The 25,542-nt window shown below is 45.9% G+C and overlaps 1 protein-coding gene across 1 annotated transcript; it reads left to right on the top strand.

Annotated features, from left to right (window-relative positions):
- The first annotated feature begins 11,895 nt into the window (after positions 1-11,895).
- On the top strand, positions 11,896-13,483 carry LOC123497785 (E3 ubiquitin-protein ligase SINA-like 10). The gene is made up of 2 exons (XM_045234544.2): positions 11,896-12,467; positions 12,565-13,483. The coding sequence occupies exons 1-2, from the start codon at positions 12,225-12,227 to the stop codon at positions 13,300-13,302; spliced, it is 981 nt and encodes a 326-aa protein (XP_045090479.1). The 5' UTR covers positions 11,896-12,224; the 3' UTR covers positions 13,303-13,483.
- Positions 13,484-25,542: the final 12,059 nt, after the last annotated feature.

Genomic DNA, 25,542 nt, shown 5'->3' with positions numbered 1-25,542 from the left:
TTTCCTTCAAGTAATTGTTTTCTTCTTCAACTAAATTTAACCTCTCGACAATAGGGTCGGTTAGAATTTCCGGTTCAACCACCTCCTAGATAAATAAAATCTATGTCACGTTGGTCGGTATATTTGTCATAAACAATAAATGAACCAAATAGACAGGACGAGGGCCGACGGGGGCGGATACTAAAACCATTGCACTATGTAATAAGAAGGAATAATAAAAGTAACAAAATTAGACAAGTAACTATCTAAAGTGAGAATTTTTTCCTTTCAGAAAGAAGATAAGAACAAGAGGCTCACCACGGTGGTGCTGGCGACGAGATCGGCGCGGGCAATCGACGGCGGCGAAGATGGGGACGGGACGTGACGGACCGCTAAACCTAGACAAATCTCGGGGAAAATGGAGCTCGGAGGTCGAGTTTCGAGAGGACAAAGATTAACTAGTGTGGCTCAGACATTTCATCGAACACCTCATGTGCATAGGAGGTGAGCTAGAGCACCCAAATGCCCTCCCCTCGCCGCTCAGAAAAAATAGAGCACTCTGGAGTGCTCTGCTGTGGCGATGGGGTATATATACGGAACTCATTGGTCCCGGTTGGTGGCACCAACCGGGACTAAAGGCCTTTGGTCCCGGTTGGTGCCACGAACCGGGACCAATGCCCCCTTTAGTCCCGGTTGGTGGCACCAACCGGGACCAAAGGCCTTGTGCTGGAACTGGCGCGGTGCGGTGGGATGTTTAGTCCCACCTCGCTAGCCGAGAGGCTTCGACAGTGGTTTATAAGCGCAGCTGCGCTGACCACTTCGAGCTCCTCCCAAATGCAGGCTTACGGGCCAATTCTGTCACTATTTGCCTGTGGGCCTACTGGGCCTTCTGCGGGCCTGAATCCTTGCCCATGGATGGGTTTCTAGTCGTATTCAGGCCGTGGTGGCCCAGTAGGTGGCATAATTTTTTTTCCTTTGTTTTTTTTTCTCTTTTGCTTTATTTGTTTTGTTTTATTTCTACTTACAACAAAACACTTATTTATTTTATTTCTAATTACTTATGTATTTTACTTTAATTATTTTATTTTTATTTATTTTACTGCTGCTATTTTTATTTATTTTACTGCTGCTATTTTTATTTATTTTACTGCTGCTATTTTTACTTAATTTATTAAGGTTTATTTATTGTAGTTACTATAGTTTATTTTATTTTATTTTATTAAGGTTTACGAGCTGTGGGAGGGACGAGGGGTGGCGACGTGCTGTGGGACACGATGCAGGGGCCGAGGAGGGAATTTAGGGTTAAGTTTTTATACGGGAACGGTTAGACGGGCTTTAGCGGGCTTTCACCGGGCTTGTGGGGTTTTACTAGGTCATCGATGAGAGTTTCCAAAAATGTCATTAGAAATCCGTCATGGATTAACAGGTTTCTTGTAGTGATATGTCGGGCACAATGAGTGGTGATCCTCCGGCCTCCCACTCGCACGCAGCCGCCGCCACCCTCCCGCTCGCTCGCCGCCGCCGTCGTCACCAGTCCCGGCCATGGCGCCGCCGCTTCCGTCGTGCCCCTGAAGACCTATTCATCTTGCCTGAAGGTGATCCTGTGTCAGATCCTCCACTTAACCCGCGTGGACCGGCTCGTGGGTCACTGACAGTGGGTCCCTTGGGCCCACTGGTCAGGTTTGACCAGTCGCCCCGCCTCCTTCCTCCTCTGGCCGAACAGAGGCAGGGCTTCGGCGATCAACGCCGGCAAACGGCGGCTCCTCGCGGGGTCCTGAGGGCGGGGATGGATCCGCCAGGCCGGGGCGGTCCTCCCGGTGGTCGAGGAGGTGGCGGGGATGGAGGGAGTCAGCGGCGGCGAGCTTCGCGGCGGACGGCAGCTTAGGGAGGTTTGGGGCTTTGGCCTACGGTGGTTCCCCGACGCAGCTGAGGGTTTGGGCGGCTCCGCACGGTCGAGGCGAGGAGGATGGTGGTGCTATACAGACGGGGGGGGGGGGGGGCGCTCTGGTTGCGACTGAATGGACCGGAGGGCGGCGGCGGCTGTACTGGCCGGAGATGGGGAAGAAGACCCTCCCTGGTCGATTGCCTGCTATGGGGGTGCTAGGTGGGGTGGCTTGAGGTCGCCTGAGGGACTGGACGGACTCGGGGGCTCCTTATATAGGCGGCCGGAGTCGGTTCCAACGGCGGCCGTGGATAAGAACGGCGAACCGCCGTTCTCTAGCCTGCAGGACGTCGTGGCGGCGACGGGCACTAGTGGATGAGCTCGCGGATAAGCTTGGACTGCTCCAGAGGCGAGCTGGCGAGCAGGTGTGGCTCGGGCGGCGCCGTCCATGGCAGGGGCCTGCTGTGGCCGGCCGTCGTGCCCCTGAAGACCTATTCATCTTGCCTGAAGGTGATCCTGTGTCAGATCCTGCACGATACCTCATCACTACAACACGTCGGCGGCGGTGTATGAGGCGTCCATGGCCCTGGTGGCGCCTTCAAGGGAGGACGCATGATCTTCAAGGGAGGACAGGCCATCAGATTCATCCACTTGGTAGCGTCTTTGTTCATCCAGGTTTGACGATTCATCTTTTCATTATCTAGTCTCTCAGGGATGTCAAACGTACCCTCAACAACTAACGTCAGCATTTATTTTGTTATGTAGTGAACCCCCTCGATGAATGCATGTCTGTTGCCGTGGCTAGAGAAAATGCTACATATCCACATCCTGATAACCAACAAGATAAGTAGCAGCTTTGATATGGAGGTATTTGCCTTCACTGCATGCTTTTTCTTTGTGCCCTTTACTACACTGTGGTAGCATTTGCTAAATTGCATTGAGAGAATAGGACGGCACAACAAGCTAGGGCTTCAAGAAAACCAACCAAATTCCTTTTTTTTTGGGATCAACCAACCAAATTGCTGTAATAGCACGATCTGCAAGACCTAGAAGGGATCTACACATGACATCGGTGGCTTCTCCTCCGCCTGCTATTTGCCGCTTTGACACTGTTGAAAGATCCGAGTTCCACCTGCTAGGCTCGAATGGTAGATGTTACGGGCAACTGTATGTGAATCCCACTCCAAGGGATCGCCCTTCTCTATCCCAGATATGGCGGTTATGGAGTTGATGGCTCGTGTTTTTTTTTTCTCTTTTGCTTTATTTTTTTTGTTTTGTTTCTACTTACAACAAAAAACTTATTTATTTTATTTCTAATTACTTATGTATTTTACTTTAATTATTTTATTTTTATTTATTTTACTGCTGCTATTTTTATTTATTTTACTGCTGCTATTTTTACTTAATTTATTAAGGTTTATTTATTGTAGTTACTATAGTTTATTTATTTTATTTTATTAAGGTTTATTTAGTTTTATTTATTTTATTAAGGTTTATTTATTTTATAAATATAAAAAATGAACATAGATGCGCTTATAGAGAAAATTAAACCTAAATTCCCAGTAAATTTCAATTTACTGTGAATTTAGGTGAAATTCCCTGTATAAGGGCATCTATTTTCACTTTAAGAGAAGCTCAACAAGGCATAGAGGGACGGGCTTATAAACTAGTGTGAGCACCCATCGGTTGGCGAGGTGGGACTAAACACTGGCCGCAACTAGGACCAGCCCTTTAGTCCCGGTTTGTGGTATGAACCGGGACTAAAGGGTGGTGGGCTAGGAGCGTGGCCCATTGGTCCCGGTTTGTCCCACCAACCGGGACCAAAGGGTCCGGACGAACCGGGACCAATGCCCCCACGAGGCCCGGCAGCCCCTGGCCGCACGAACCGGGACCAATGCTCACATTAGTCCCGGTTCGTGACTGAACCGGGACTAATGTGAATATTGCCCTGTGACCAAAGCCCAGTTTTCTACTAGTGGAGCACGCCCTCGACGTCACCACCGCCGCCCTCGACCTCGCCGCCGCCGCCCGAGCCCGAGCCCACCCTCGCCGCCGATAGTAAGTCTCTCCCTCTCCTCTCCCCTGATCTCCTCTCTCTCTCTCTCTCTCTCTGCTAGGGCAAATTTCATATGTTGCTGCTGTGATGATGTTCATATGAACCGTAGGTGTCAATATGAACCCTAGATTTGTTTCGGACTATAGGATTTTTTTTAGCATTTAGGAAAAAAATAGCAATTTTTTTTAGGAAATTAGCTAGGGCAAATTTTTATGAAAATGCCTAAACAGTAATTCCATTTAGCTTTAAATTAACAGAGGGTATATAAATAATAGCATTTAGCTAGGGCATTAACAGAGGGTATATAAATTAGCTATAAATAACAAACAGTAGCATTTAGCTATAAACAAGAAACAATATCATTTAGCTATAAATAAAAAACAGTAGCATTTAGCTATAAATTAGCTTTAAACAAAAAACAAAAGCATTTAGCTATAAATAAAAAACAGTACCTATGGCATTTAGTTATAAACAAAAAACAGAATTGTTTTTCTTTTCAAAAACTTAGTTAAAGTAATTGTTGCTATATAAACAAAAAACAAGATTGATGTTATATGATATATGTCATTGATGTTCATTTGCATATTCCATTATTGTTGATTATATATTTTCATTGAAGTGGTCATGTTATATGCAAATTCCTCAATAGTGTTTGCTCATGTATATCTACTGTTGTAGCTGCTCATGTACAGGTTCTTAAGTGGTCCTGTTATATGCAACATTGAAGTGGTTCGATTGTGCCCAAGTGGCCTTTTGTTGTTTGCAGGGAACGAAGCCGAGTGGCCTATATTTTGCCGGAAAGTTGATTCATTTCCGTTTCAGCAAATTTTAGGTGCTCGATTTGTCCACTTTGTAACAAAGGTCAATGCGAAATTTTCCATGAATTTCGGCATGACTTGTGCTACAAACTACGACATATCGAGTGCCTGGGATTTGCCGCAACAAGAATGAATCAACATTCCTGCAAAACATAGGCCTTTTTTTATGTCATTATTCATTTTATTAGGTCTAGAATTAATTGACTAGACTTAATCATAGGAAACATGGCTAGCAACGATGAAGGACAGGGTTCTGGTGATTGCAACGTCTACAAGGCGGCAGACACCTATTTGAACCTTCTTGAGGAGCAACGGTTGTTGCAGTGCCCACCTGTCACATCCGAGACTGAGACCGACATTGAGACCGGCGCCGAGACCAGCGTTGAGACCGACACCGGCGCCGAGACTGGCGAAGCCGGTGTAGAACCGAAATCGAAGAGAATACGGCGCCCAAACCAGCTCAACACTACTAAAATGGTGGTCATGAAGGTGGACTCCGACAATTTTGAGCCAAAAGAGCCCGCGGAAGCGCGTGCGTGCTACTGCAATCAAATGGGTTGCATCCTACGGGCAACCACCACCATCAACGATCAGAAACTAAAGAAGATACCAAATATGGAGCACTCCCTCCTAAGGAAGCTGCACCAGGTATTCTTGTTCCCAGGCCGGGATGAAATCAAATATACTCGACCATGGCAAGACCCGACAATGAAGAAGATAAACAAACGCGCCATGGGCAAGTTTAGTGGCGCGTTGTCCACCTCGAAAGTAAGGGTGAAACATGGATCATGGTCAAAAAGGAACCATACTCCAAGATTGTAAAGGATAATCCGACAATTACAGAAGAGCAGTTCCAAATATTCAAGGCGGCTTGCGTTGCCGAAGCTGCCAAAGAAAAGTCGAAGTACATGAAGGGGCTTCAAGAGAGGAACCTGGGTGCCACCACCTCGGAAGTCGTGGTTACGTGGGGAAGAGGCCCATATGGGTTAAGGAGGACGTGGAACGTGAAAGTTTGGGGATCAGAGACCCCTTGGCAGAGTTCACCGTCCCATAGGAGCGTGACGTCATCAGGGCCCGGTACCATTGGGACCAAGTCAACAAGGTTTTCGGAACGGACGCGGTCACGACGGAGTCCATGAAACTACTGGTAATATTTAATTTACCCCCTAATTTTAGCTTCTGATCAATTCTACTGCACGTTTATTCAAATTTGTAAACGATCCTTGTTCCTTTTGCAGAAAGAGCAGCACAGGATTGCGGTTGAAAGTGACTCGCTATCTGAGGCATTGGCGAGGCCCAAGTGGGACACCCCGTTCAACCGGGCCTTGAACATATTGAAAGGACTCATTGTGGACACTCGGCCATCATATGGACGCGTGCATGGCGTCGGAGACGTACGGCGCCACGTGGAAGAAGTACTACCATGAGACCACCGAGGAGAGAAAGGAAAGACGGAGGTTAAATGAAGAAAACATCGACAACAAGATTGAGATTGCGGTTGATAAGAAATCAGTTGAGACAGTCAAAGCAGCGGTAGCGGCCGCAAGAGAGGAAATGGTAGCTTCGTATGGTGTGTTGATTCCGTCTATCGTTAGTTGGAGCAAGCAAAATCCAGATAAAGACGCAGCGGACTTTCCCCTTTCCAACTTCTTCGGGAGCAGCTCGTTTAGCGTTGCACCAGCACCTGCTCACGCAACCGCACCTGCTCCCACACCTGCTCCCGCACCTGCTCCTGCATCTGCTCCCGCACCAGCTCATAGCAGCCCGTCCTCCGTCTCTGGCGTGCTCGGCAAGGCATCGTCTTTGGATGAGCTTGACGCCCTCACGATATAGCTGTCACATCAGCCCTCTTCAATATATGTATAATTCCCATTTCCGTTGCCTTTCAGATGTCTTACATCGCAGACATGTCTTTCCAGACCGACGTAATCCCATGAACCATACTATACACCATCAGCGGCCAGAAGGTGGACGTCGGAAAGGAGACGATAGTGAAGCCGAAGGAAGATTTGTTCCACAGCCAGCCGATCCCCCCTGACGTCTTCAAGGTTTCCGTGGCCAGTGTCAAACCGGCCCACGAGAATATCGCTCCTCCGGTAGCACTAGGGGGAGATGACGACGAGACCCCGCGGCGGTTTGGCGATTGCAAGAGTTGGGTCCTGTTGTGACCGAAGAGTCTGCTTCGTCCGGAGGCGGCCGGGAGCACACCCACGACCACGCAGACTCAGCAAGGTATGAACACCAACACCCCAACTACCCAATTAGTGTCGTCTGTCGTGCCGGGTGATTGCAGATGGCGTGAGGAAGAGTCTCCATTAGTCGCAGATGACGTTGTCGGCGTCGAAGAAGCAATGCGTGATATCAATGCCATCGATGAGGATGACGATGACCCTCTACAGTATTTCAATACTGGCGCCTATGACGATGGAGGATTAATGGCTCAGCAATATGAGTACTCAAGGTTTGAGCGTGATGAGGCGGTGCCTGAATTGCCAGAGGGTGAACGTATTATAGCTCACTTCCAGTAGCAAAGAAGCATAGGAAGAGACCGAGGAAAGGCAAAGCTGCTTCTATGAGCCTCCGCAGCCTCGGGTTCAAGACCGTATACCTATCATAGGTGCGGCGAAATACCATATCCCGGTGATCCGATCCTACCTAAGGCAGCGGTAGAGGCCATATACGGCGATTTAAGGAGACTTCGTGACGATGTGCTGCGGAGAGAGAAAAGCCTGATTGCCTCGGAAAATCCAGGATACCCGCTCTGCGTGGTTAACGTGCCGCAACAAAGGTTGTACGTCGACACATTCCCCGTGAAAAAGTTCTTCCTTCTATTCGATTACATCTTCGACATGTTTCACTTGAAAAAGCTCGATTTTACATTGTCCGCCTTTTTGCCTTGTACATGAACTACATCATCAGGATTGAGCAGATACCTTATATCTGTGTTGCCGACCCGTACTTCATGCAAGAGGGCTTCTTGGCAGGCCCAAAGCACCGTGAATATGCGAGTAACTACATCGCTGATTTCATTGTCGGCAATAAGGACAAGGAGACGATTCTCGTGCCTTATCATCCCATGTAAGTCATCAGCGGATATCCTTCTTTCGATTTCAATCATTCATTTGCACGCGTGGAGGCTAATTTGACGTGTACTTATTTTCCGCAGCAATGGGCGCGCCGTCCTCATCATCCTTTACCCCCGATTCTCCCACACTCTTTACTTAGACTCGTCGAAGAACATGAAGAAAAAGGATTACACCCACATCATGTCTGTTCTTGACAGTGCTATCTTTAGCTACGGCCTATGGGGTGGAGAGATTACGCTCAAGAAGACAAGGAACCGCGCGCCCGCCTTCGGCCATAAGACCGACTTCTGCTGCATCCAGCAACCGAGTGGTACTCTCAGTGATGGATTCTATGTCCTCCACCACATGCTGGAGTACAGACCGGATCAGCAGAACCTTCGCATGTCACCTAGATCCGGCGATGCCAATATTCTACAATGGGCAAAGAAACTAGGATATATCCCGGATCATCGACTCCGAGCTGAGTTCTATCACATCCAGCGTGAACTTGCCCAAATCATCATGAAGGAGGTCCTCGAAAAAACAGGGGTGTTCTACGAAGAAGGGCAAATATCGCGGGAAGACGTCCAAACACGCGTACCCGCTTGGCATCTCGACCTGAACCTTTCACTGCGCTCGGGGACTATCTCCCTGACTTGGATGGTGGCACAACATGTTGGAGTGATTGACGATATATGACAATGTGTCCCTTTAGTCGATACTTTCTCTATGTCGAAACTTTAAGTTATGCACGACGAAACTTTATTTATGATGTAATTAAACCGTCCTCCTCAACTATCGAAGATCACTCTAGTTAGGGCATTTTGGGTACGATGAACTTTGTTATTTATGCTTATGATATGTTGCTTCTATTTTTGCCAACTCTGTCTCTTTCTGTTGCTCAACTATATATGTTGCATATTATCGCCTCACGTGACGATGCAGGTACATAGATCATTGATGGCGAAGAAGTGCTACGCCAGGAGTTTACGACGAGTGACCGGAGTGTCAGGCTCAGGTGTACCGGTTTCCGAGCAATGACCAGATAGGGTTTGATAGCAGAGGAAGCGGAAAATAGTTAGTTTAGGTTGACGCTAGTGCGAGAGAGCGATACGAACGGGCGCCTCAAAAAGTACTACATTATGTATGATGAGACATGTCATGTAACTTGTTTAGCTATATCGTGATTATGATGTGACGACATGATTTGTGTTGGATGATATGATGAGACTATTATGTGTATGATATGATGAGCATATTGCATGTTTATGATATGATTAGAATACTGTATAAAACCTGTACAAAAACATCACAAATATGTAGCAAACAAAATTTTTTGTGAAAATATAATAGTAACGCTCTTTAGTGCTGGACAGGAAAACGCTTCTGCTAAGGCACTTAGAAGTAGCGCTGGTATGGAAAGCGCTACCACTAATTAGGTATAGCAGTAGCGCGCGTCAAAACGCGCTATGTACTGCTAAATGTTAGCTGTAGCGCCGTATCAATAGCGCGGTGCCCCGCGCTACTGATAACCCTTAGACCCACGCTACTGCTCGGCTTTTCTCTAGTAATGTATACTTCAATCCATGCCACGTTATTATTTCAAAATACGTAATCACAAACTTAAATATACTTGTTTTTCAGTTAATGTTGTTCCAAATTTGTTCTGGTGGTCTGTTTTGTTGATTCTAAGTTTCTGAACTTCTCATTCTTGTATAGGTAAAAGAAAACTTCCACATTGATGAGGATGATTCTTCATATGGAGTGTTACGGATAATGACAAATTGTGGTTGGATGGTTAGGTGGACAGTGATATCCCCAGCCTAACAGGGTTCAAATTCTGGTGCTCGCATTTATTCTGGCTTTATTTCAGGATTTTCCGGTGATGTGCGTTCCGTGGGAGGAGACGTTCCCGTCGACTACGAGGCGCTACTATGACTTTGTAAAATCTCTAGATAATATGTTGGCTCATTCTCTTGGATGTGCTCATAGGGGTACGGTGTGTGTGCGTGCGTTCATAGGGCTGAGTGTATGCGCATATATATGAGCGCTTGTGTCTGTACTATGCTAAAAAAATATCTTCTTTCGTTCTGGTCACTGTGCTAGTTTACCTGCAAGGTTGAACCCAGCTAATGCTCTTTCCACTACTAGCTACCGATCTAAACTGGACAAGAGTAAACAAGCAAGCGGTGAGAAATATACATCTATATATGACCCATAAAATCGTCAAAAAAAATGTGAACGTAAATAAATAATTCATCACATGAAAGAAATAATAGCTAAAGAATACTTTAGATTAACACAACTCATATGTCTATTGTATTGAACATCAAAGAGGAGAGATTACATCTTGGTTACTGCCATGAACCCATATTCAAGGGTTAGACTACTCACCACTCATCTTCGAGTGTGGGGATCGATGTTGGTGAAGATCGAGATGCATTTCCCCCCTCCGACAGAGTACTAGATCAGGGTTGAAATGAAGATTGCCTCAGACCGTGAGATAGCTGTCGTGAAAAAATGCACGATAAATTGAGGAAGGCTTTCATGGTTATATATAGCCAGTGGGCACCGAAGCCACCTTCGTGGGAAGCACCATAGGCCCTAGGCGCCCACCAAGGATCCTATGGCCTCTGAACACCTATGACCTATGGGCCCCTCCATGTAGAGGGCCCAGGTGCCCTGGTCTTCTTCCCGCACAAAAACACCTTCTATTTTTTCTGATTTTTCTGGTGACTTTTTCTGTGGTGATTTCCTGAGATCCCAAAAATAACAGAAAAACAAACTGGCGCTCGCCACTGAATTAATAGGCATGTCCTTCAAAAGGATTGAAAATATTGCAAACTTAAAGGATAATAGGCATGAAACATACAAAAACTATAGATATGTTGGAAATATCACTGACCAAGTTTTATACAACATTCCATACGATGTGTATACTGGAAGCACACTTGAAACATAGTTAATCATCTAATCATAATGCCATTAACACCAAAACCCTCATTAGAAGCTAGGCATACTTTCACCATCAATTACTCGTAGTAGGTTATCAAAAAAAGGGTAGTCCTTTGTGCACCCCTTATGGCGGCTTTTGGGGCTATCAAGCCGGCTTGGGGATGCCTATGTCAAGTGGATGCCGAGCTAGGAATTGGTGTCATCCTTTGCGAACTCCTGCTCCTCCTGGTTTAACTTTCATTTCCCCATTAAATAATCATTGCCTATGTTTTGTCCTACCTAGATCTTTTCTCACATATTCTAATTTGGGGATTATGCTGGCGGTTCGTGTTCTGATGTGGAGGTATTTCTATTCTTGTCTCTCCTTAGGTTCAAACAAGCTTTCCTGCCACCTATTCTCCACTATGTTATTTCTAGGGTATTAGGTGATGCTTAGCCTCTATTGTAATCTTGGATGTATTTTCTACTCTCTATGTTCTGTCGACCGGTGTTTAGCACAGGTTGCTTGGGAGCCGATACTTGATTTCCCACATCATCATTGGTGTTAGCTTTTTCGTGCTCCAGCAACGTTGTTCAAGCCTTTCTCGTGCACCGATGCGAGGATGATCTTGGTTGGTGCCCTCTCTGGTTATCCCCCTATGTCTCTGTAACCTCCAGCTACGGATGCCTGCTTAGAAATCTTTGAACTAGCTTGTTCCATGGTGTGGTGACAGATGGATTGCTCATTGCTTCTTGATGGCATCTACCGAATCAAGGGGTTATTTTTCCATTCCATGCAAGCAGCTAATAAAGATTTTTGGCATCGGGGGTCTTCAAAATCCAGTACCCTATTCCAGGGATCTTTTGGACGCTTGGGGTCATGTTGTTGTTATTTGCTGGTGGTAGCCAGCACATCAACCATGGCGTACTTGTGGCCATGTTGTTGTTATTTCCTGGTGGCAGCCAGCACATCAGCCATGGGCCATGGCGTATGTGCCGGTCGATAGCAGTGAGAAAGGCGGGATGTGTCGTGACCTGGCTGAAAGGTTGTGATGCGTTGTGTGCTCCTTTGTACTATTTGGTTACGCGTGTCCCTTGTGCTTACACATGTATCCTTTTCTTTTTATAGGCTCCCACGTGATTGATGGTGTTATAATCTGGCGATGGACTCAAAAGTACTCCTCCGTGTATCAATTAAGCAGGAAACTATGTAAAAATAAAAACAATGTGCTTACATTTATGTTCCTCAATTTTTCTAGAACAACATTAATATATGGATAAACTAGCAATAATGAAATAGATTAAGAGCACGGCTTATATCTATAGCATATAAGTTTGGGAATGGAAACCACAATGGGGAAGCATTTATAGTGTATTGTGGCTGCCTCGGCACCTTTTGTTCTCAGACCTCTGCCCTCCTCTCCCACCTCCTGGAAAAAGTTTGGCCTGAGACATAGACAGCGGTTTTCTTTCCCCAAAGGCCAGCCAGGATGCAAGGCGCCGCCGTCGATGGGAGGAGCAGGGCTTTGCCGGACAAGGCCGACACGAGCTCCAAGAAGGCGCGGCAGGACCTGCCCGACGGCCACATGAAGCAAGAGGCGGCCGGTGGAGGAGACGGAGGCGCCATCGTCATGGCGGCGTACAACCCGCGAGCGGAGCTCGCCGTGAGGATCGACAAGCAAGTGCTCCACTGCCCCCTCTGCACCCTCCCCTTCAAGCCCCCCGTCTTCCAGGTTCCTCTCTTTCTTTCCTTCTTTCTTCCTCATGAGAGAGATCGATTCTTTCTGTGCTGATTTAAGGCCATCTCCGATTTTGTGTGCCTGCCTGCAGTGCAAAGCGGGGCACCCGGCCTGCGGCGGCTGCGTGGCCCAGCTGCCCTTCGGGCAGTGCATGGCGTGCGTGGACAGTGGTGGCTTCTTCGACCCCTGCCCTGCGCTGGACGCCGTGGTGTCCTCCACCAGGATCGGGTGCCCCAACGCCGGCTGCCAGTGGTACGTGACCTACCACGAGGTCGCCGAGCACCAGAAAGCATGCCCGCACGCGCCCTGCCACTGCACGGAGCCCGGCTGCGGCTATGTCGGCGCACCACAGGCGCTTGCCGGCCACATCAACACCGTCCACTCGGCGCCGTTGCGTGCCGTGCAGTACGGCAAGGTCAGCCAGCTCCAGCTGCCGGTGTCGACCCCGCGGCTGGTGCTCCTCGGTGACGACAACCGCGTGTTCCTCCTGACCGTGGGCGCTCTCGGCGCCGGTGCGGCCGTCGTGTCCGTGGTGTGCGCCAGGGCTAGGGCGGCGACGCGGCCCCGGTTCACGTGCAAGATGTGGGTCAACCTGGGGCCGCCCCCGGCGGCGGCGGCGAACTGCGGCAAGGAGGACATGGTGCTGGTGGACATGCACATCAGGAGCAGCTCGTCGCCCGGCGCGGTGGCCGCCGCGGACGAGCCAACGTTCCTGCCGGTGCCGCGGATGTACCTGGTTCCAGCAGCAGCAAGGGACGGGACGTCCATGGAAGTTCCCCTGCACATCCGCATCGACAAGCTCTCCCCTTTGTCCGACGCATTGGTTTGATTTGGTCCACCGTTGTTGTGTTGATGGGAAACAAACGATGCAGCTGAAACTATTTGGGTGATGTTAATTAGTAGATGCAGTTCATCTTTAATGTCATTGTAGGGTACTGTATTTAAATCGGAGGATATTATGCTTGGTGCTAATCCTGTCGTGAAATGCATCTTCTTCCGTTGTTATGTCATTCCAACTTGCAAGCATCTCATTTGCATCTGTTGCAATCTATCTATCTCAAGTCAGGAGTAGAGCTCAATCTCATGTCAAGAAATGTTATCCATGCTACGAAAGCGATGCTTAATGCAGGTTTAGTTGAGGATAGTGAAGAAGAAAGGAGGCCTTCTATCAAACAAATCTCCCAATCAGGATACCTAGCCAATGTTGATGCAGCATATAACCCTGCAGTAATTCCTGATGAAGCTTCTCTCAGAGTCTTCCTAAGGAATGAATCAAACCCATCTCCTTCCTAAGGGGGAAACTTATCTCTGCACACTGCTTAAACTGCAAATAATAAAGTGTTAAGCCCTCTTTGAGGGCTGCAGTCTGTCAAAAAAAAGCTAGTAACTTCTACTACACGTGGCCATAATTCTTTTCTAGATGAATGAGCTTTCTGAGCAAAAAAATAATCTGTTTTCTAACAAAATAATCTTTTGATATTAAAATGAAAACAAGCCATCGATACTATAAGGGTAAACATCTATTTACAAATGGAATGGCGGCCGAGAGTTACCCTACCAAACCATTGGTGTTTACTGATGGGCATGACATGCGTTTGGATAACTCCCAAAATTTAGATCTCACTCACTAACATTTGATTTATTTTTTGCTTTTATTGATAGTAGAAGACTACGCTAGCTAATGGAGCGTGAAAAAACTTTCTTTTTTAGTTGACCCTCTAGATTTTGAGGACGAACCATGTCGGCATATTTAAAACCGGGGTACCCTGAGGGTAACTACTACAGAAGGACCTCCCCAAAAAGCCACGTCGGTAAGGTTTTTAATTTCGGACATGGAAATTTTTTGGACGTCACCGAAATATGTAATATTTCTGAAATTCAGAAAATATTTCAGATTTTGAGTTTCAAAAATAAATATTTTTTAATGATTTTTAAGCTAATTTAAATTTTAGTTTGAATTTGGCTCAAATTTCATGGTTGCAAGTATTTCGAACCCCACCGAAATATGTGAAATTTCGATCCCTCGGTACATGAAGAAACTACACTAGAGTTCCTCTTGACAATTAGTACTACAACATCCAAAAGGAGCCAATTACATGGCTGCAGGCAGACCTTTGTGTAGGTTTACTTCCAAGTAAATCTACCCTTGTTAAACCATATCTACAAAAACGTCAGTAGTGACGTTTTGGGACGGTGCTATGTGTCCTGAACACGGGCCTCCTTAGCACACGTGCCTCGCATGCATACAACTTTCATAGAGGCCGTGTGAGGTCACGTTCCCGACCACACATTCAATGTGCGTGCAGGCTACTGTGCATAGCCTACCGCTGTCGGGTGTGACAAGTGTCGAGAAGTCCGCCTCAATTATCAAACGCGACTTCCACACATCGCCGACTCTCTCGGTCAAGGCAATCAATGCCACATGCTCCCGCAAGGACTCCATGGAGTTGCTCTTTCATGTGGACGTCAGGCAACATATATCTCTACTCTTATAAAAGACCGAGTTGGTGATGATGGTGTGCCTGCCATCGTGTAATATAGACTGTCCGATCTATATCTGACGGATAGAAAGCAAGCTATGGCAATTTTGCAAAAAGATACCCGCACCTCTCTCCACACTTGCAGATAAGGACTTCTCTCGTTCATCCTTTTCTCTCACAAGATAAACTACTCATACAAATGTATCTTGATGTTCCGTGCAATGCACGGGCATCTTGCTAGTCTTTCTATATTATAGAGTGCGATTTATTTATTTTTCAATTTGTCTCACGCAAGCGTTTGATTGCTAATATAAGCCTATGTTATTCTCATGCATTTTCAGCAATATTATTGATGCGTAATGGTATGATGCATCAAGCATGCCATGTTCTAGGTATTAGCGATTTATCTTTTTCTTGAATCTCGGTAGGATTTATTTTGGCAGCAAACTGATTTTTTTATCCCCAATTAAGCCTTTCACTTACTATCTTTGTTACAGCTTATGCTGCATTATACTCGCTGAGATGCAATTCCTTTCCTCTGACTTTGGAGTTGTGATGTTTCTGAAAACATTACATACAAGTTTGCAATTTGCTCCATCCAACAGGTTATTTAAAAGCGCCCTTCCCAATACGTCATTCTATATCAGCTGAAATTTGAAGCCATTGACTGATATGTATTTGCAGAGTCTATGATATATATATACCCATCTTTAAATATGTTCCCTAGTATTCCTCTTTCCTATTAACTGATTCATGAAAGGATTCCCTGAGGTGGCCAAATACATTACTTACGTACAATGCATATATGTGCTTCAATTTTCTCTATTAACAACTTGACATATTGATGTTAATTGTAATAATTAGTCTTAATATTTTATTTGTCGGCGCACATTTCTTGCCTGCTGGATCTTTCCCATTTGAAGAAGGCATGGTCAATTATTATTAGACCTTGTGTTTTTGTTAGGTGCTTTTGTATCGCTTATTTATTGCTACCAGAATGTAGCAACATATATCAATAGATATACTTCTTTTCTTGTTTTTCCAAAAAGAACCGGCACAAGAAGCTGAGGTCACCGCTTTGAATCTTAAATAATTGTTCCCTATTAGTACAATATTTTGATGCTCCATTGGTTCCAGAACTAAATTATGTATTAGTTTGCATCCATGCAGTAGGGGAAATATCTTGAAAGCAGTTCACATCCAGTTAACATTGATGGCCACAGATAGCGATCATGTCTATGTGGGAAACGTGATACATTCATTATTTGTTTGTGAGACTCAACAATAGGAGGTGAGTTCTTTTTCCACTTATCTGTTGGAGATGATGTCTGCGGATTTAGTGTTCAATGGAACGGCTTGATGCTTTAGGATACGTGATGCTTCACACCTCAAATACGCTTCAATTAGTTTTACTGTAAAAATATTGCATCACTTAGTATTATTATGATATACTATTTCAATCCATGCCACATTATTATTTTGAAATACGTAATCACAAACTTAAATATACATTTTTTCAGTTAATGTTGTTCCAAATTAGTTCTGGTTGTTTGTTTTATTGATTCTAAGTTTCTGAACTTCTCATTCTTGTATAGGTAAAAGAAAACTTCCATATTGATGAGGATGATTCTTCATATGGAGTGTTACGGATCATGACAAATTGTAAGAGTGGGCCACAGTTTACAAGTAATTGAACCGTATTTTTTTTTGGATGCTTGGTGTCATTTCCTCTGTATTCGAATCTTGTTATGAATGGGATTCATTTTGCATCCTCACCAATCCATGATCTATGTATCAAATGGTTGTATGCATATTCTTGTGTGTTACTCAATATTACCTCGGTATCATCTAAAGTTACTTAAAGAGTGAATCCATTGAACATCCTTTGGCTTGGTGATTCTTTCTCTAGGGGCGGGAACGACACCAACAAGTAGAGTAACATGTATCACCGGACAGATCATGATTCTGTCATGGCAACGAGACAAGCACGAGCAGTTCACAACATTGCATTCATTTCTTTGCACGGTCAAGATTCAACAGGAGAGTTGAGTAGAAAATACTTTGCAGGTGACGTCTGTAGTCTACTGCACTAGCACCACCATATGCTTTGCTTTGTTTGCTAGTCCGGGAAGGGGTACTACTTACTTTGCCCGGTTCCCGCTGATGCCTCTGCACTCCTGTACTAACGTTGTCCTCTAGTATTGTGGCCTGTGATCCATCGACTCGGTTCATGGCCAATGTATAGCCCCAGGGTGATGCCCCACATGCCATGTAGAATTGGATGTCAGGAGAAATAGGTTTGGATGGGGAAGCGGGATCCTCTCCTCGCTCTCCTCGCTGTGCCTCCGCCTCGGCGCACCGCCCTTCTCATCGTGGTTGCATCCAAGTATGGCTCCTCCCCAGCGCTACGCCCGTCTGCCCCGTCTCGCCGCGCTCCGGCCGCTCCCTTGCCGGTCGAAGAGAAAAGGCACCGCCCCTTCAAGCGCCTCGCAGCTGCAGCTCTAACCTCCGCTCGACGCTCGGCACAGTTGTCCACAGCGCAGGAGCGCGTCCATGTACATGTCACTGCTGGCCGCGCTGGAGCAGCATTTGCGGCTGTAGCAGTGCTGGCTTGCTGTCGCTGCTCGCTTCCTGTATATGGGTTGAGCTAAAAAACGACTGTAGCTTGAGTTCAAATCTTGCCAACGCCAAGTTTGGTCCTAAAAAAACCGATTGTAGCTGAAAATTATATGGATTGATGTATTTAGCTGTAGCTTCTGTCAACAAGACATATGGACTACAGATGCTTGTTCATATGGACGTAATCAAAAATCAGACTGGCTGGCTGTCCATACGTTAACTGCCCCTTCTCAGTTCCTGGGCTAACTGATGGTTTGAGAAAGGGGTTCGCCTTTTCTCTCCGGTCGGCGAGTGAGCGGCCGGAGCGCGGCGAGACGGGGCAGACAGGCGAAGCGCTGGGGAGGAGGCACACTTCCATGCGTCAGCGGTGGGACGGGCAGTGCGCCGGGGCACGGCGAGGAGAGCGAGGCGGCGGCGCTATTGTGTCTCGCTGCCTGGTCTGTCTGTTTCGATCGAAACAGATCGAAGGCCACCAGTTCAATCAAACTATTAAACAGGTCAAACCGACCAAGGGGCAAAATCGTCCTACAAAATATTACGTGCGGGCCCAGACCTAAAAATTGAGCAAAAAAGTTAATTTGTGCTATTTTGTCTATCCATGAATCAAAGGTGTGTCATTAAATCCAATAAAAAGAAAGGTGTGCTATTGAGTTAAAGTACAAAGAAAAATGTGCCATTTTATCAAATTGCTCCTATTTCGACGACTTAGATCGCTTGCCCCAAGAGAACCATCTGCTTGGGTGCCGCCACGGTCGCTTGCCCCAAAGGAATTCTGCTCTTGTCAGATCATTCAGGCCGAGGATGGCACTATTAGCTTTGCCGCGTTGTCCTATCCACGCTTCCAAATCTGGCAGAGGAACTCCAATGGACAGGATGTTCCCACGTGGGTGTTGTCAAAGAACATTGAAATGCATAACATTCTTGAGCTCCCTCCTCAGATTGACAGAGGGTCAAAAGAAATATTGGGATACTATGAGGATACTGATGAAATTTTTATATTAGTGCAACCCAATGTATACATGGTTCAACCTAAGTCGATGCAATCCAAGAAAATCCATGAAACAAATCATATCTTGAACTACCATCCTTTCACAAGTTTCTATGCAGCAGGTAATTTCTCATCCATAGTCCTTCTATTTCGGGAGTAACCTGATTCTATCATGTTCATGATTGTCCGAACCTCAAGGCAAGTTTTATTCTTTCATCCAATATTTTTTATGTGTTTTGATCATGCTACTAATCTTAACTCCATATCAGCAACTTTTGTTGAATCATTACTTTAAAATAATAGTTTTTTTCATGTTGATGACCCATCCCCATGGTGACTACGACATTTGTAGCGCGCGCGCGGACACACACACACAAACAAACACTACTAGGGAAAATCCTAGCAGTAGTGCGGGTTTAATGCCTATCAGTAGCGCGGGGAACCGCGCTACTAGTAAGGCGCTACAGCTAAAGGTTAGCAGTAGCGTGTGTTAGACCACGCTACTGCTATATCGACTTAGTAGTAGCGCTTTCTACAATGAGCGCTACTGGTAATTAGTAGTAGCGCTTTTCCCAGCACGCGCTACTACTATTATTTCGTATTTTACTTCTTTTTTATTTCATGTTGTATTCATACAACTTCATACAAGTTTTCATACCGCAGCAATTTAGAGATTGTTTTTACATCATAATGAGTTATTACATCACTGGGAGAAAGAACCGTGGACTACTTTCAAGTGGATGTCCACATCCACTTCAAACTAGTCCACGGTTATTTCTCCCAGTGATATAATAAATATCATCATCATCATATCATTAGCAACTTATCATCATAATACAATATTGCCATATAACACCTCCTCATGATCATCGTTTTCATCAATGATACATCACATAGCAAGTTGGTCACTAGTCATAATCACAACTACTCCTCATCATCAACTCTCATAAACATATTGTACCTCATATGACCTACTACATTCTCTTAGGACCTACTATATTCTCTTAGGTAAAATAGCATAAAACAAGATAGCCCCTAACTCTCCTAAGAGCAGCACAGGATTGCGGTTGAAAGTGACTCGCTATCTGAGGCATTGGCGAGGCCCAAGTGGGACACCCCGTTCAACCGGGCCTTGAACATATTGAAAGGACTCATTGTGGACACTCGGCCATCATATGGACGCGTGCATGGCGTCGGAGACGTACGGCGCCACGTGGAAGAAGTACTACCATGAGACCACCGAGGAGAGAAAGGAAAGACGGAGGTTAAATGAAGAAAACATCGACAACAAGATTGAGATTGCGGTTGATAAGAAATCAGTTGAGACAGTCAAAGCAGCGGTAGCGGCCGCAAGAGAGGAAATGGTAGCTTCGTATGGTGTGTTGATTCCGTCTATCGTTAGTTGGAGCAAGCAAAATCCAGATAAAGACGCAGCGGACTTTCCCCTTTCCAACTTCTTCGGGAGCAGCTCGTTTAGCGTTGCACCAGCACCTGCTCACGCAACCGCACCTGCTCCCACACCTGCTCCCGCACCTGCTCCTGCATCTGCTCCCGCACCAGCTCATAGCAGCCCGTCCTCCGTCTCTGGCGTGCTCGGCAAGGCATCGTCTTTGGATGAGCTTGACGCCCTCACGATATAGCTGTCACATCAGCCCTCTTCAATATATGTATAATTCCCATTTCCGTTGCCTTTCAGATGTCTTACATCGCAGACATGTCTTTCCAGACCGACGTAATCCCATGAACCATACTATACACCATCAGCGGCCAGAAGGTGGACGTCGGAAAGGAGACGATAGTGAAGCCGAAGGAAGATTTGTTCCACAGCCAGCCGATCCCCCCTGACGTCTTCAAGGTTTCCGTGGCCAGTGTCAAACCGGCCCACGAGAATATCGCTCCTCCGGTAGCACTAGGGGGAGATGACGACGAGACCCCGCGGCGGTTTGGCGATTGCAAGAGTTGGGTCCTGTTGTGACCGAAGAGTCTGCTTCGTCCGGAGGCGGCCGGGAGCACACCCACGACCACGCAGACTCAGCAAGGTATGAACACCAACACCCCAACTACCCAATTAGTGTCGTCTGTCGTGCCGGGTGATTGCAGATGGCGTGAGGAAGAGTCTCCATTAGTCGCAGATGACGTTGTCGGCGTCGAAGAAGCAATGCGTGATATCAATGCCATCGATGAGGATGACGATGACCCTCTACAGTATTTCAATACTGGCGCCTATGACGATGGAGGATTAATGGCTCAGCAATATGAGTACTCAAGGTTTGAGCGTGATGAGGCGGTGCCTGAATTGCCAGAGGGTGAACGTATTATAGCTCACTTCCAGTAGCAAAGAAGCATAGGAAGAGACCGAGGAAAGGCAAAGCTGCTTCTATGAGCCTCCGCAGCCTCGGGTTCAAGACCGTATACCTATCATAGGTGCGGCAAAATACCATATCCCGGTGATCCGATCCTACCTAAGGCAGCGGTAGAGGCCATATACGGCGATTTAAGGAGACTTCGTGACGATGTGCTGCGGAGAGAGAAAAGCCTGATTGCCTCGGAAAATCCAGGATACCCGCTCTGCGTGGTTAACGTGCCGCAACAAAGGTTGTACGTCGACACATTCCCCGTGAAAAAGTTCTTCCTTCTATTCGATTACATCTTCGACATGTTTCACTTGAAAAAGCTCGATTTTACATTGTCCGCCTTTTTGCCTTGTACATGAACTACATCATCAGGATTGAGCAGATACCTTATATCTGTGTTGCCGACCCGTACTTCATGCAAGAGGGCTTCTTGGCAGGCCCAAAGCACCGTGAATATGCGAGTAACTACATCGCTGATTTCATTGTCGGCAATAAGGACAAGGAGACGATTCTCGTGCCTTATCATCCCATGTAAGTCATCAGCGGATATCCTTCTTTCGATTTCAATCATTCATTTGCACGCGTGGAGGCTAATTTGACGTGTACTTATTTTCCGCAGCAATGGGCGCGCCGTCCTCATCATCCTTTACCCCCGATTCTCCCACACTCTTTACTTAGACTCGTCGAAGAACATGAAGAAAAAGGATTACACCCACATCATGTCTGTTCTTGACAGTGCTATCTTTAGCTACGGCCTATGGGGTGGAGAGATTACGCTCAAGAAGACAAGGAACCGCGCGCCCGCCTTCGGCCATAAGACCGACTTCTGCTGCATCCAGCAACTGAGTGGTACTCTCAGTGATGGATTCTATGTCCTCCACCACATGCTGGAGTACAGACCGGATCAGCAGAACCTTCGCATGTCACCTAGATCCGGCGATGCCAATATTCTACAATGGGCAAAGAAACTAGGATATATCCCGGATCATCGACTCCGAGCTGAGTTCTATCACATCCAGCGTGAACTTGCCCAAATCATCATGAAGGAGGTCCTCGAAAAAACAGGAGTGTTCTACGAAGAAGGGCAAATATCGCGGGAAGACGTCCAAACACGCGTACCCGCTTGGCATCTCGACCTGAACCTTTCACTGCGCTCGGGGACTATCTCCCTGACTTGGATGGTGGCACAACATGTTGGAGTGATTGACGATATATGACAATGTGTCCCTTTAGTCGATACTTTCTCTATGTCGAAACTTTAAGTTATGCACGACGAAACTTTATTTATGATGTAATTAAACCGTCCTCCTCAACTATCGAAGATCACTCTAGTTAGGGCATTTTGGGTACGATGAACTTTGTTATTTATGCTTATGATATGTTGCTTCTATTTTTGCCAACTCTGTCTCTTTCTGTTGCTCAACTATATATGTTGCATATTATCGCCTCACGTGACGATGCAGGTACATAGATCATTGATGGCGAAGAAGTGCTACGCCAGGAGTTTACGACGAGTGACCGGAGTGTCAGGCTCAGGTGTACCGGTTTCCGAGCAATGACCAGATAGGGTTTGATAGCAGAGCCGAAGCGGAAAATAGTTAGTTTAGGTTGACGCTAGTGCGAGAGAGCGATACGAACGGGCGCCTCAAAAAGTACTACATTATGTATGATGAGACATGTCATGTAACTTGTTTAGCTATATCGTGATTATGATGTGACGACATGATTTGTGTTGGATGATATGATGAGACTATTATGTGTATGATATGATGAGCATATTGCATGTTTATGATATGATTAGAATACTGTATAAAACCTGTACAAAAACATCACAAATATGTAGCAAACAAATTTTTTTGTGAAAATATAATAGTAACGCTCTTTAGTGCTGGACAGGAAAACGCTTCTGCTAAGGCACTTAGAAGTAGCGCTGGTATGGAAAGCGCTACCACTAATTAGGTATAGCAGTAGCGCGCGTCAAAACGCGCTATGTACTGCTAAATGTTAGCTGTAGCGCCGTATCAATAGCGCGGTGCCCCGCGCTACTGATAGCCCTTAGACCCACGCTACTGCTCGGCTTTTCTCTAGTAATGTATACTTCAATCCATGCCACGTTATTATTTCAAAATACGTAATCACAAACTTAAATATACTTGTTTTTCAGTTAATGTTGTTCCAAATTTGTTCTGGTGGTCTGTTTTGTTGATTCTAAGTTTCTGAACTTCTCATTCTTGTATAGGTAAAAGAAAACTTCCACATTGATGAGGATGATTCTTCATATGGAGTGTTACGGATAATGACAAATTGTGGTTGGATGGTTAGGTGGACAGTGATATCCCCAGCCTAACAGGGTTCAAATTCTGGTGCTCGCATTTATTCTGGCTTTATTTCAGGATTTTCCGGTGATGTGCGTTCCGTGGGAGGAGACGTTCCCGTCGACTACGAGGCGCTACTATGACTTTGTAAAATCTCTAGATAATATGTTGGCTCATTCTCTTGGATGTGCTCATAGGGGTACGGTGTGTGTGCGTGCGTTCATAGGGCTGAGTGTATGCGCATATATATGAGCGCTTGTGTCTGTACTATGCTAAAAAAATATCTTCTTTCGTTCTGGTCACTGTGCTAGTTTACCTGCAAGGTTGAACCCAGCTAATGCTCTTTCCACTACTAGCTACCGATCTAAACTGGACAAGAGTAAACAAGCAAGCGGTGAGAAATATACATCTATATATGACCCATAAAATCGTCAAAAAAAATGTGAACGTAAATAAATAATTCATCACATGAAAGAAATAATAGCTAAAGAATACTTTAGATTAACACAACTCATATGTCTATTGTATTGAACATCAAAGAGGAGAGATTACATCTTGGTTACTGCCATGAACCCATATTCAAGGGTTAGACTACTCACCACTCATCTTCGAGTGTGGGGATCGATGTTGGTGAAGATCGAGATGCATTTCCCCCCTCCGACAGAGTACTAGATCAGGGTTGAAATGAAGATTGCCTCAGACCGTGAGATAGCTGTCGTGAAAAAATGCACGATAAATTGAGGAAGGCTTTCATGGTTATATATAGCCAGTGGGCACCGAAGCCACCTTCGTGGGAAGCACCATAGGCCCTAGGCGCCCACCAAGGATCCTATGGCCTCTGAACACCTATGACCTATGGGCCCCTCCATGTAGAGGGCCCAGGTGCCCTGGTCTTCTTCCCGCACAAAAACACCTTCTATTTTTTCTGATTTTTCTGGTGACTTTTTCTGTGGTGATTTCCTGAGATCCCAAAAATAACAGAAAAACAAACTGGCGCTCGCCACTGAATTAATAGGCATGTCCTTCAAAAGGATTGAAAATATTGCAAACTTAAAGGATAATAGGCATGAAACATACAAAAACTATAGATATGTTGGAAATATCACTGACCAAGTTTTATACAACATTCCATACGATGTGTATACTGGAAGCACACTTGAAACATAGTTAATCATCTAATCATAATGCCATTAACACCAAAACCCTCATTAGAAGCTAGGCATACTTTCACCATCAATTACTCGTAGTAGGTTATCAAAAAAAGGGTAGTCCTTTGTGCACCCCTTATGGCGGCTTTTGGGGCTATCAAGCCGGCTTGGGGATGCCTATGTCAAGTGGATGCCGAGCTAGGAATTGGTGTCATCCTTTGCGAACTCCTGCTCCTCCTGGTTTAACTTTCATTTCCCCATTAAATAATCATTGCCTATGTTTTGTCCTACCTAGATCTTTTCTCACATATTCTAATTTGGGGATTATGCTGGCGGTTCGTGTTCTGATGTGGAGGTATTTCTATTCTTGTCTCTCCTTAGGTTCAAACAAGCTTTCCTGCCACCTATTCTCCACTATGTTATTTCTAGGGTATTAGGTGATGCTTAGCCTCTATTGTAATCTTGGATGTATTTTCTACTCTCTATGTTCTGTCGACCGGTGTTTAGCACAGGTTGCTTGGGAGCCCATACTTGATTTCCCACATCATCATTGGTGTTAGCTTTTTCGTGCTCCAGCAACGTTGTTCAAGCCTTTCTCGTGCACCGATGCGAGGATGATCTTGGTTGGTGCCCTCTCTGGTTATCCCCCTATGTCTCTGTAACCTCCAGCTACGGATGCCTGCTTAGAAATCTTTGAACTAGCTTGTTCCATGGTGTGGTGACAGATGGATTGCTCATTGCTTCTTGATGGCATCTACCGAATCAAGGGGTTATTTTTCCATTCCATGCAAGCAGCTAATAAAGATTTTTGGCATCGGGGGTCTTCAAAATCCAGTACCCTATTCCAGGGATCTTTTGGACGCTTGGGGTCATGTTGTTGTTATTTGCTGGTGGTAGCCAGCACATCAACCATGGCGTACTTGTGGCCATGTTGTTGTTATTTCCTGGTGGCGCACATCAGCCATGGGCCATGGCGTATGTGCCGGTCGATAGCAGTGAGAAAGGCGGGATGTGTCGTGACCTGGCTGAAAGGTTGTGATGCGTTGTGTGCTCCTTTGTACTATTTGGTTACGCGTGTCCCTTGTGCTTACACATGTATCCTTTTCTTTTTATAGGCTCCCACGTGATTGATGGTGTTATAATCTGGCGATGGACTCAAAAGTAC

This window comes from Aegilops tauschii, chromosome 3, assembly GCF_002575655.3.
Source record: "Aegilops tauschii subsp. strangulata cultivar AL8/78 chromosome 3, Aet v6.0, whole genome shotgun sequence".
Classification (NCBI taxonomy): Eukaryota; Viridiplantae; Streptophyta; class Magnoliopsida; order Poales; family Poaceae; genus Aegilops; species Aegilops tauschii.
The sequence above is the reverse complement of the archived record's forward strand: the minus strand, read 5'-3'. Positions and strand labels throughout refer to the sequence as shown.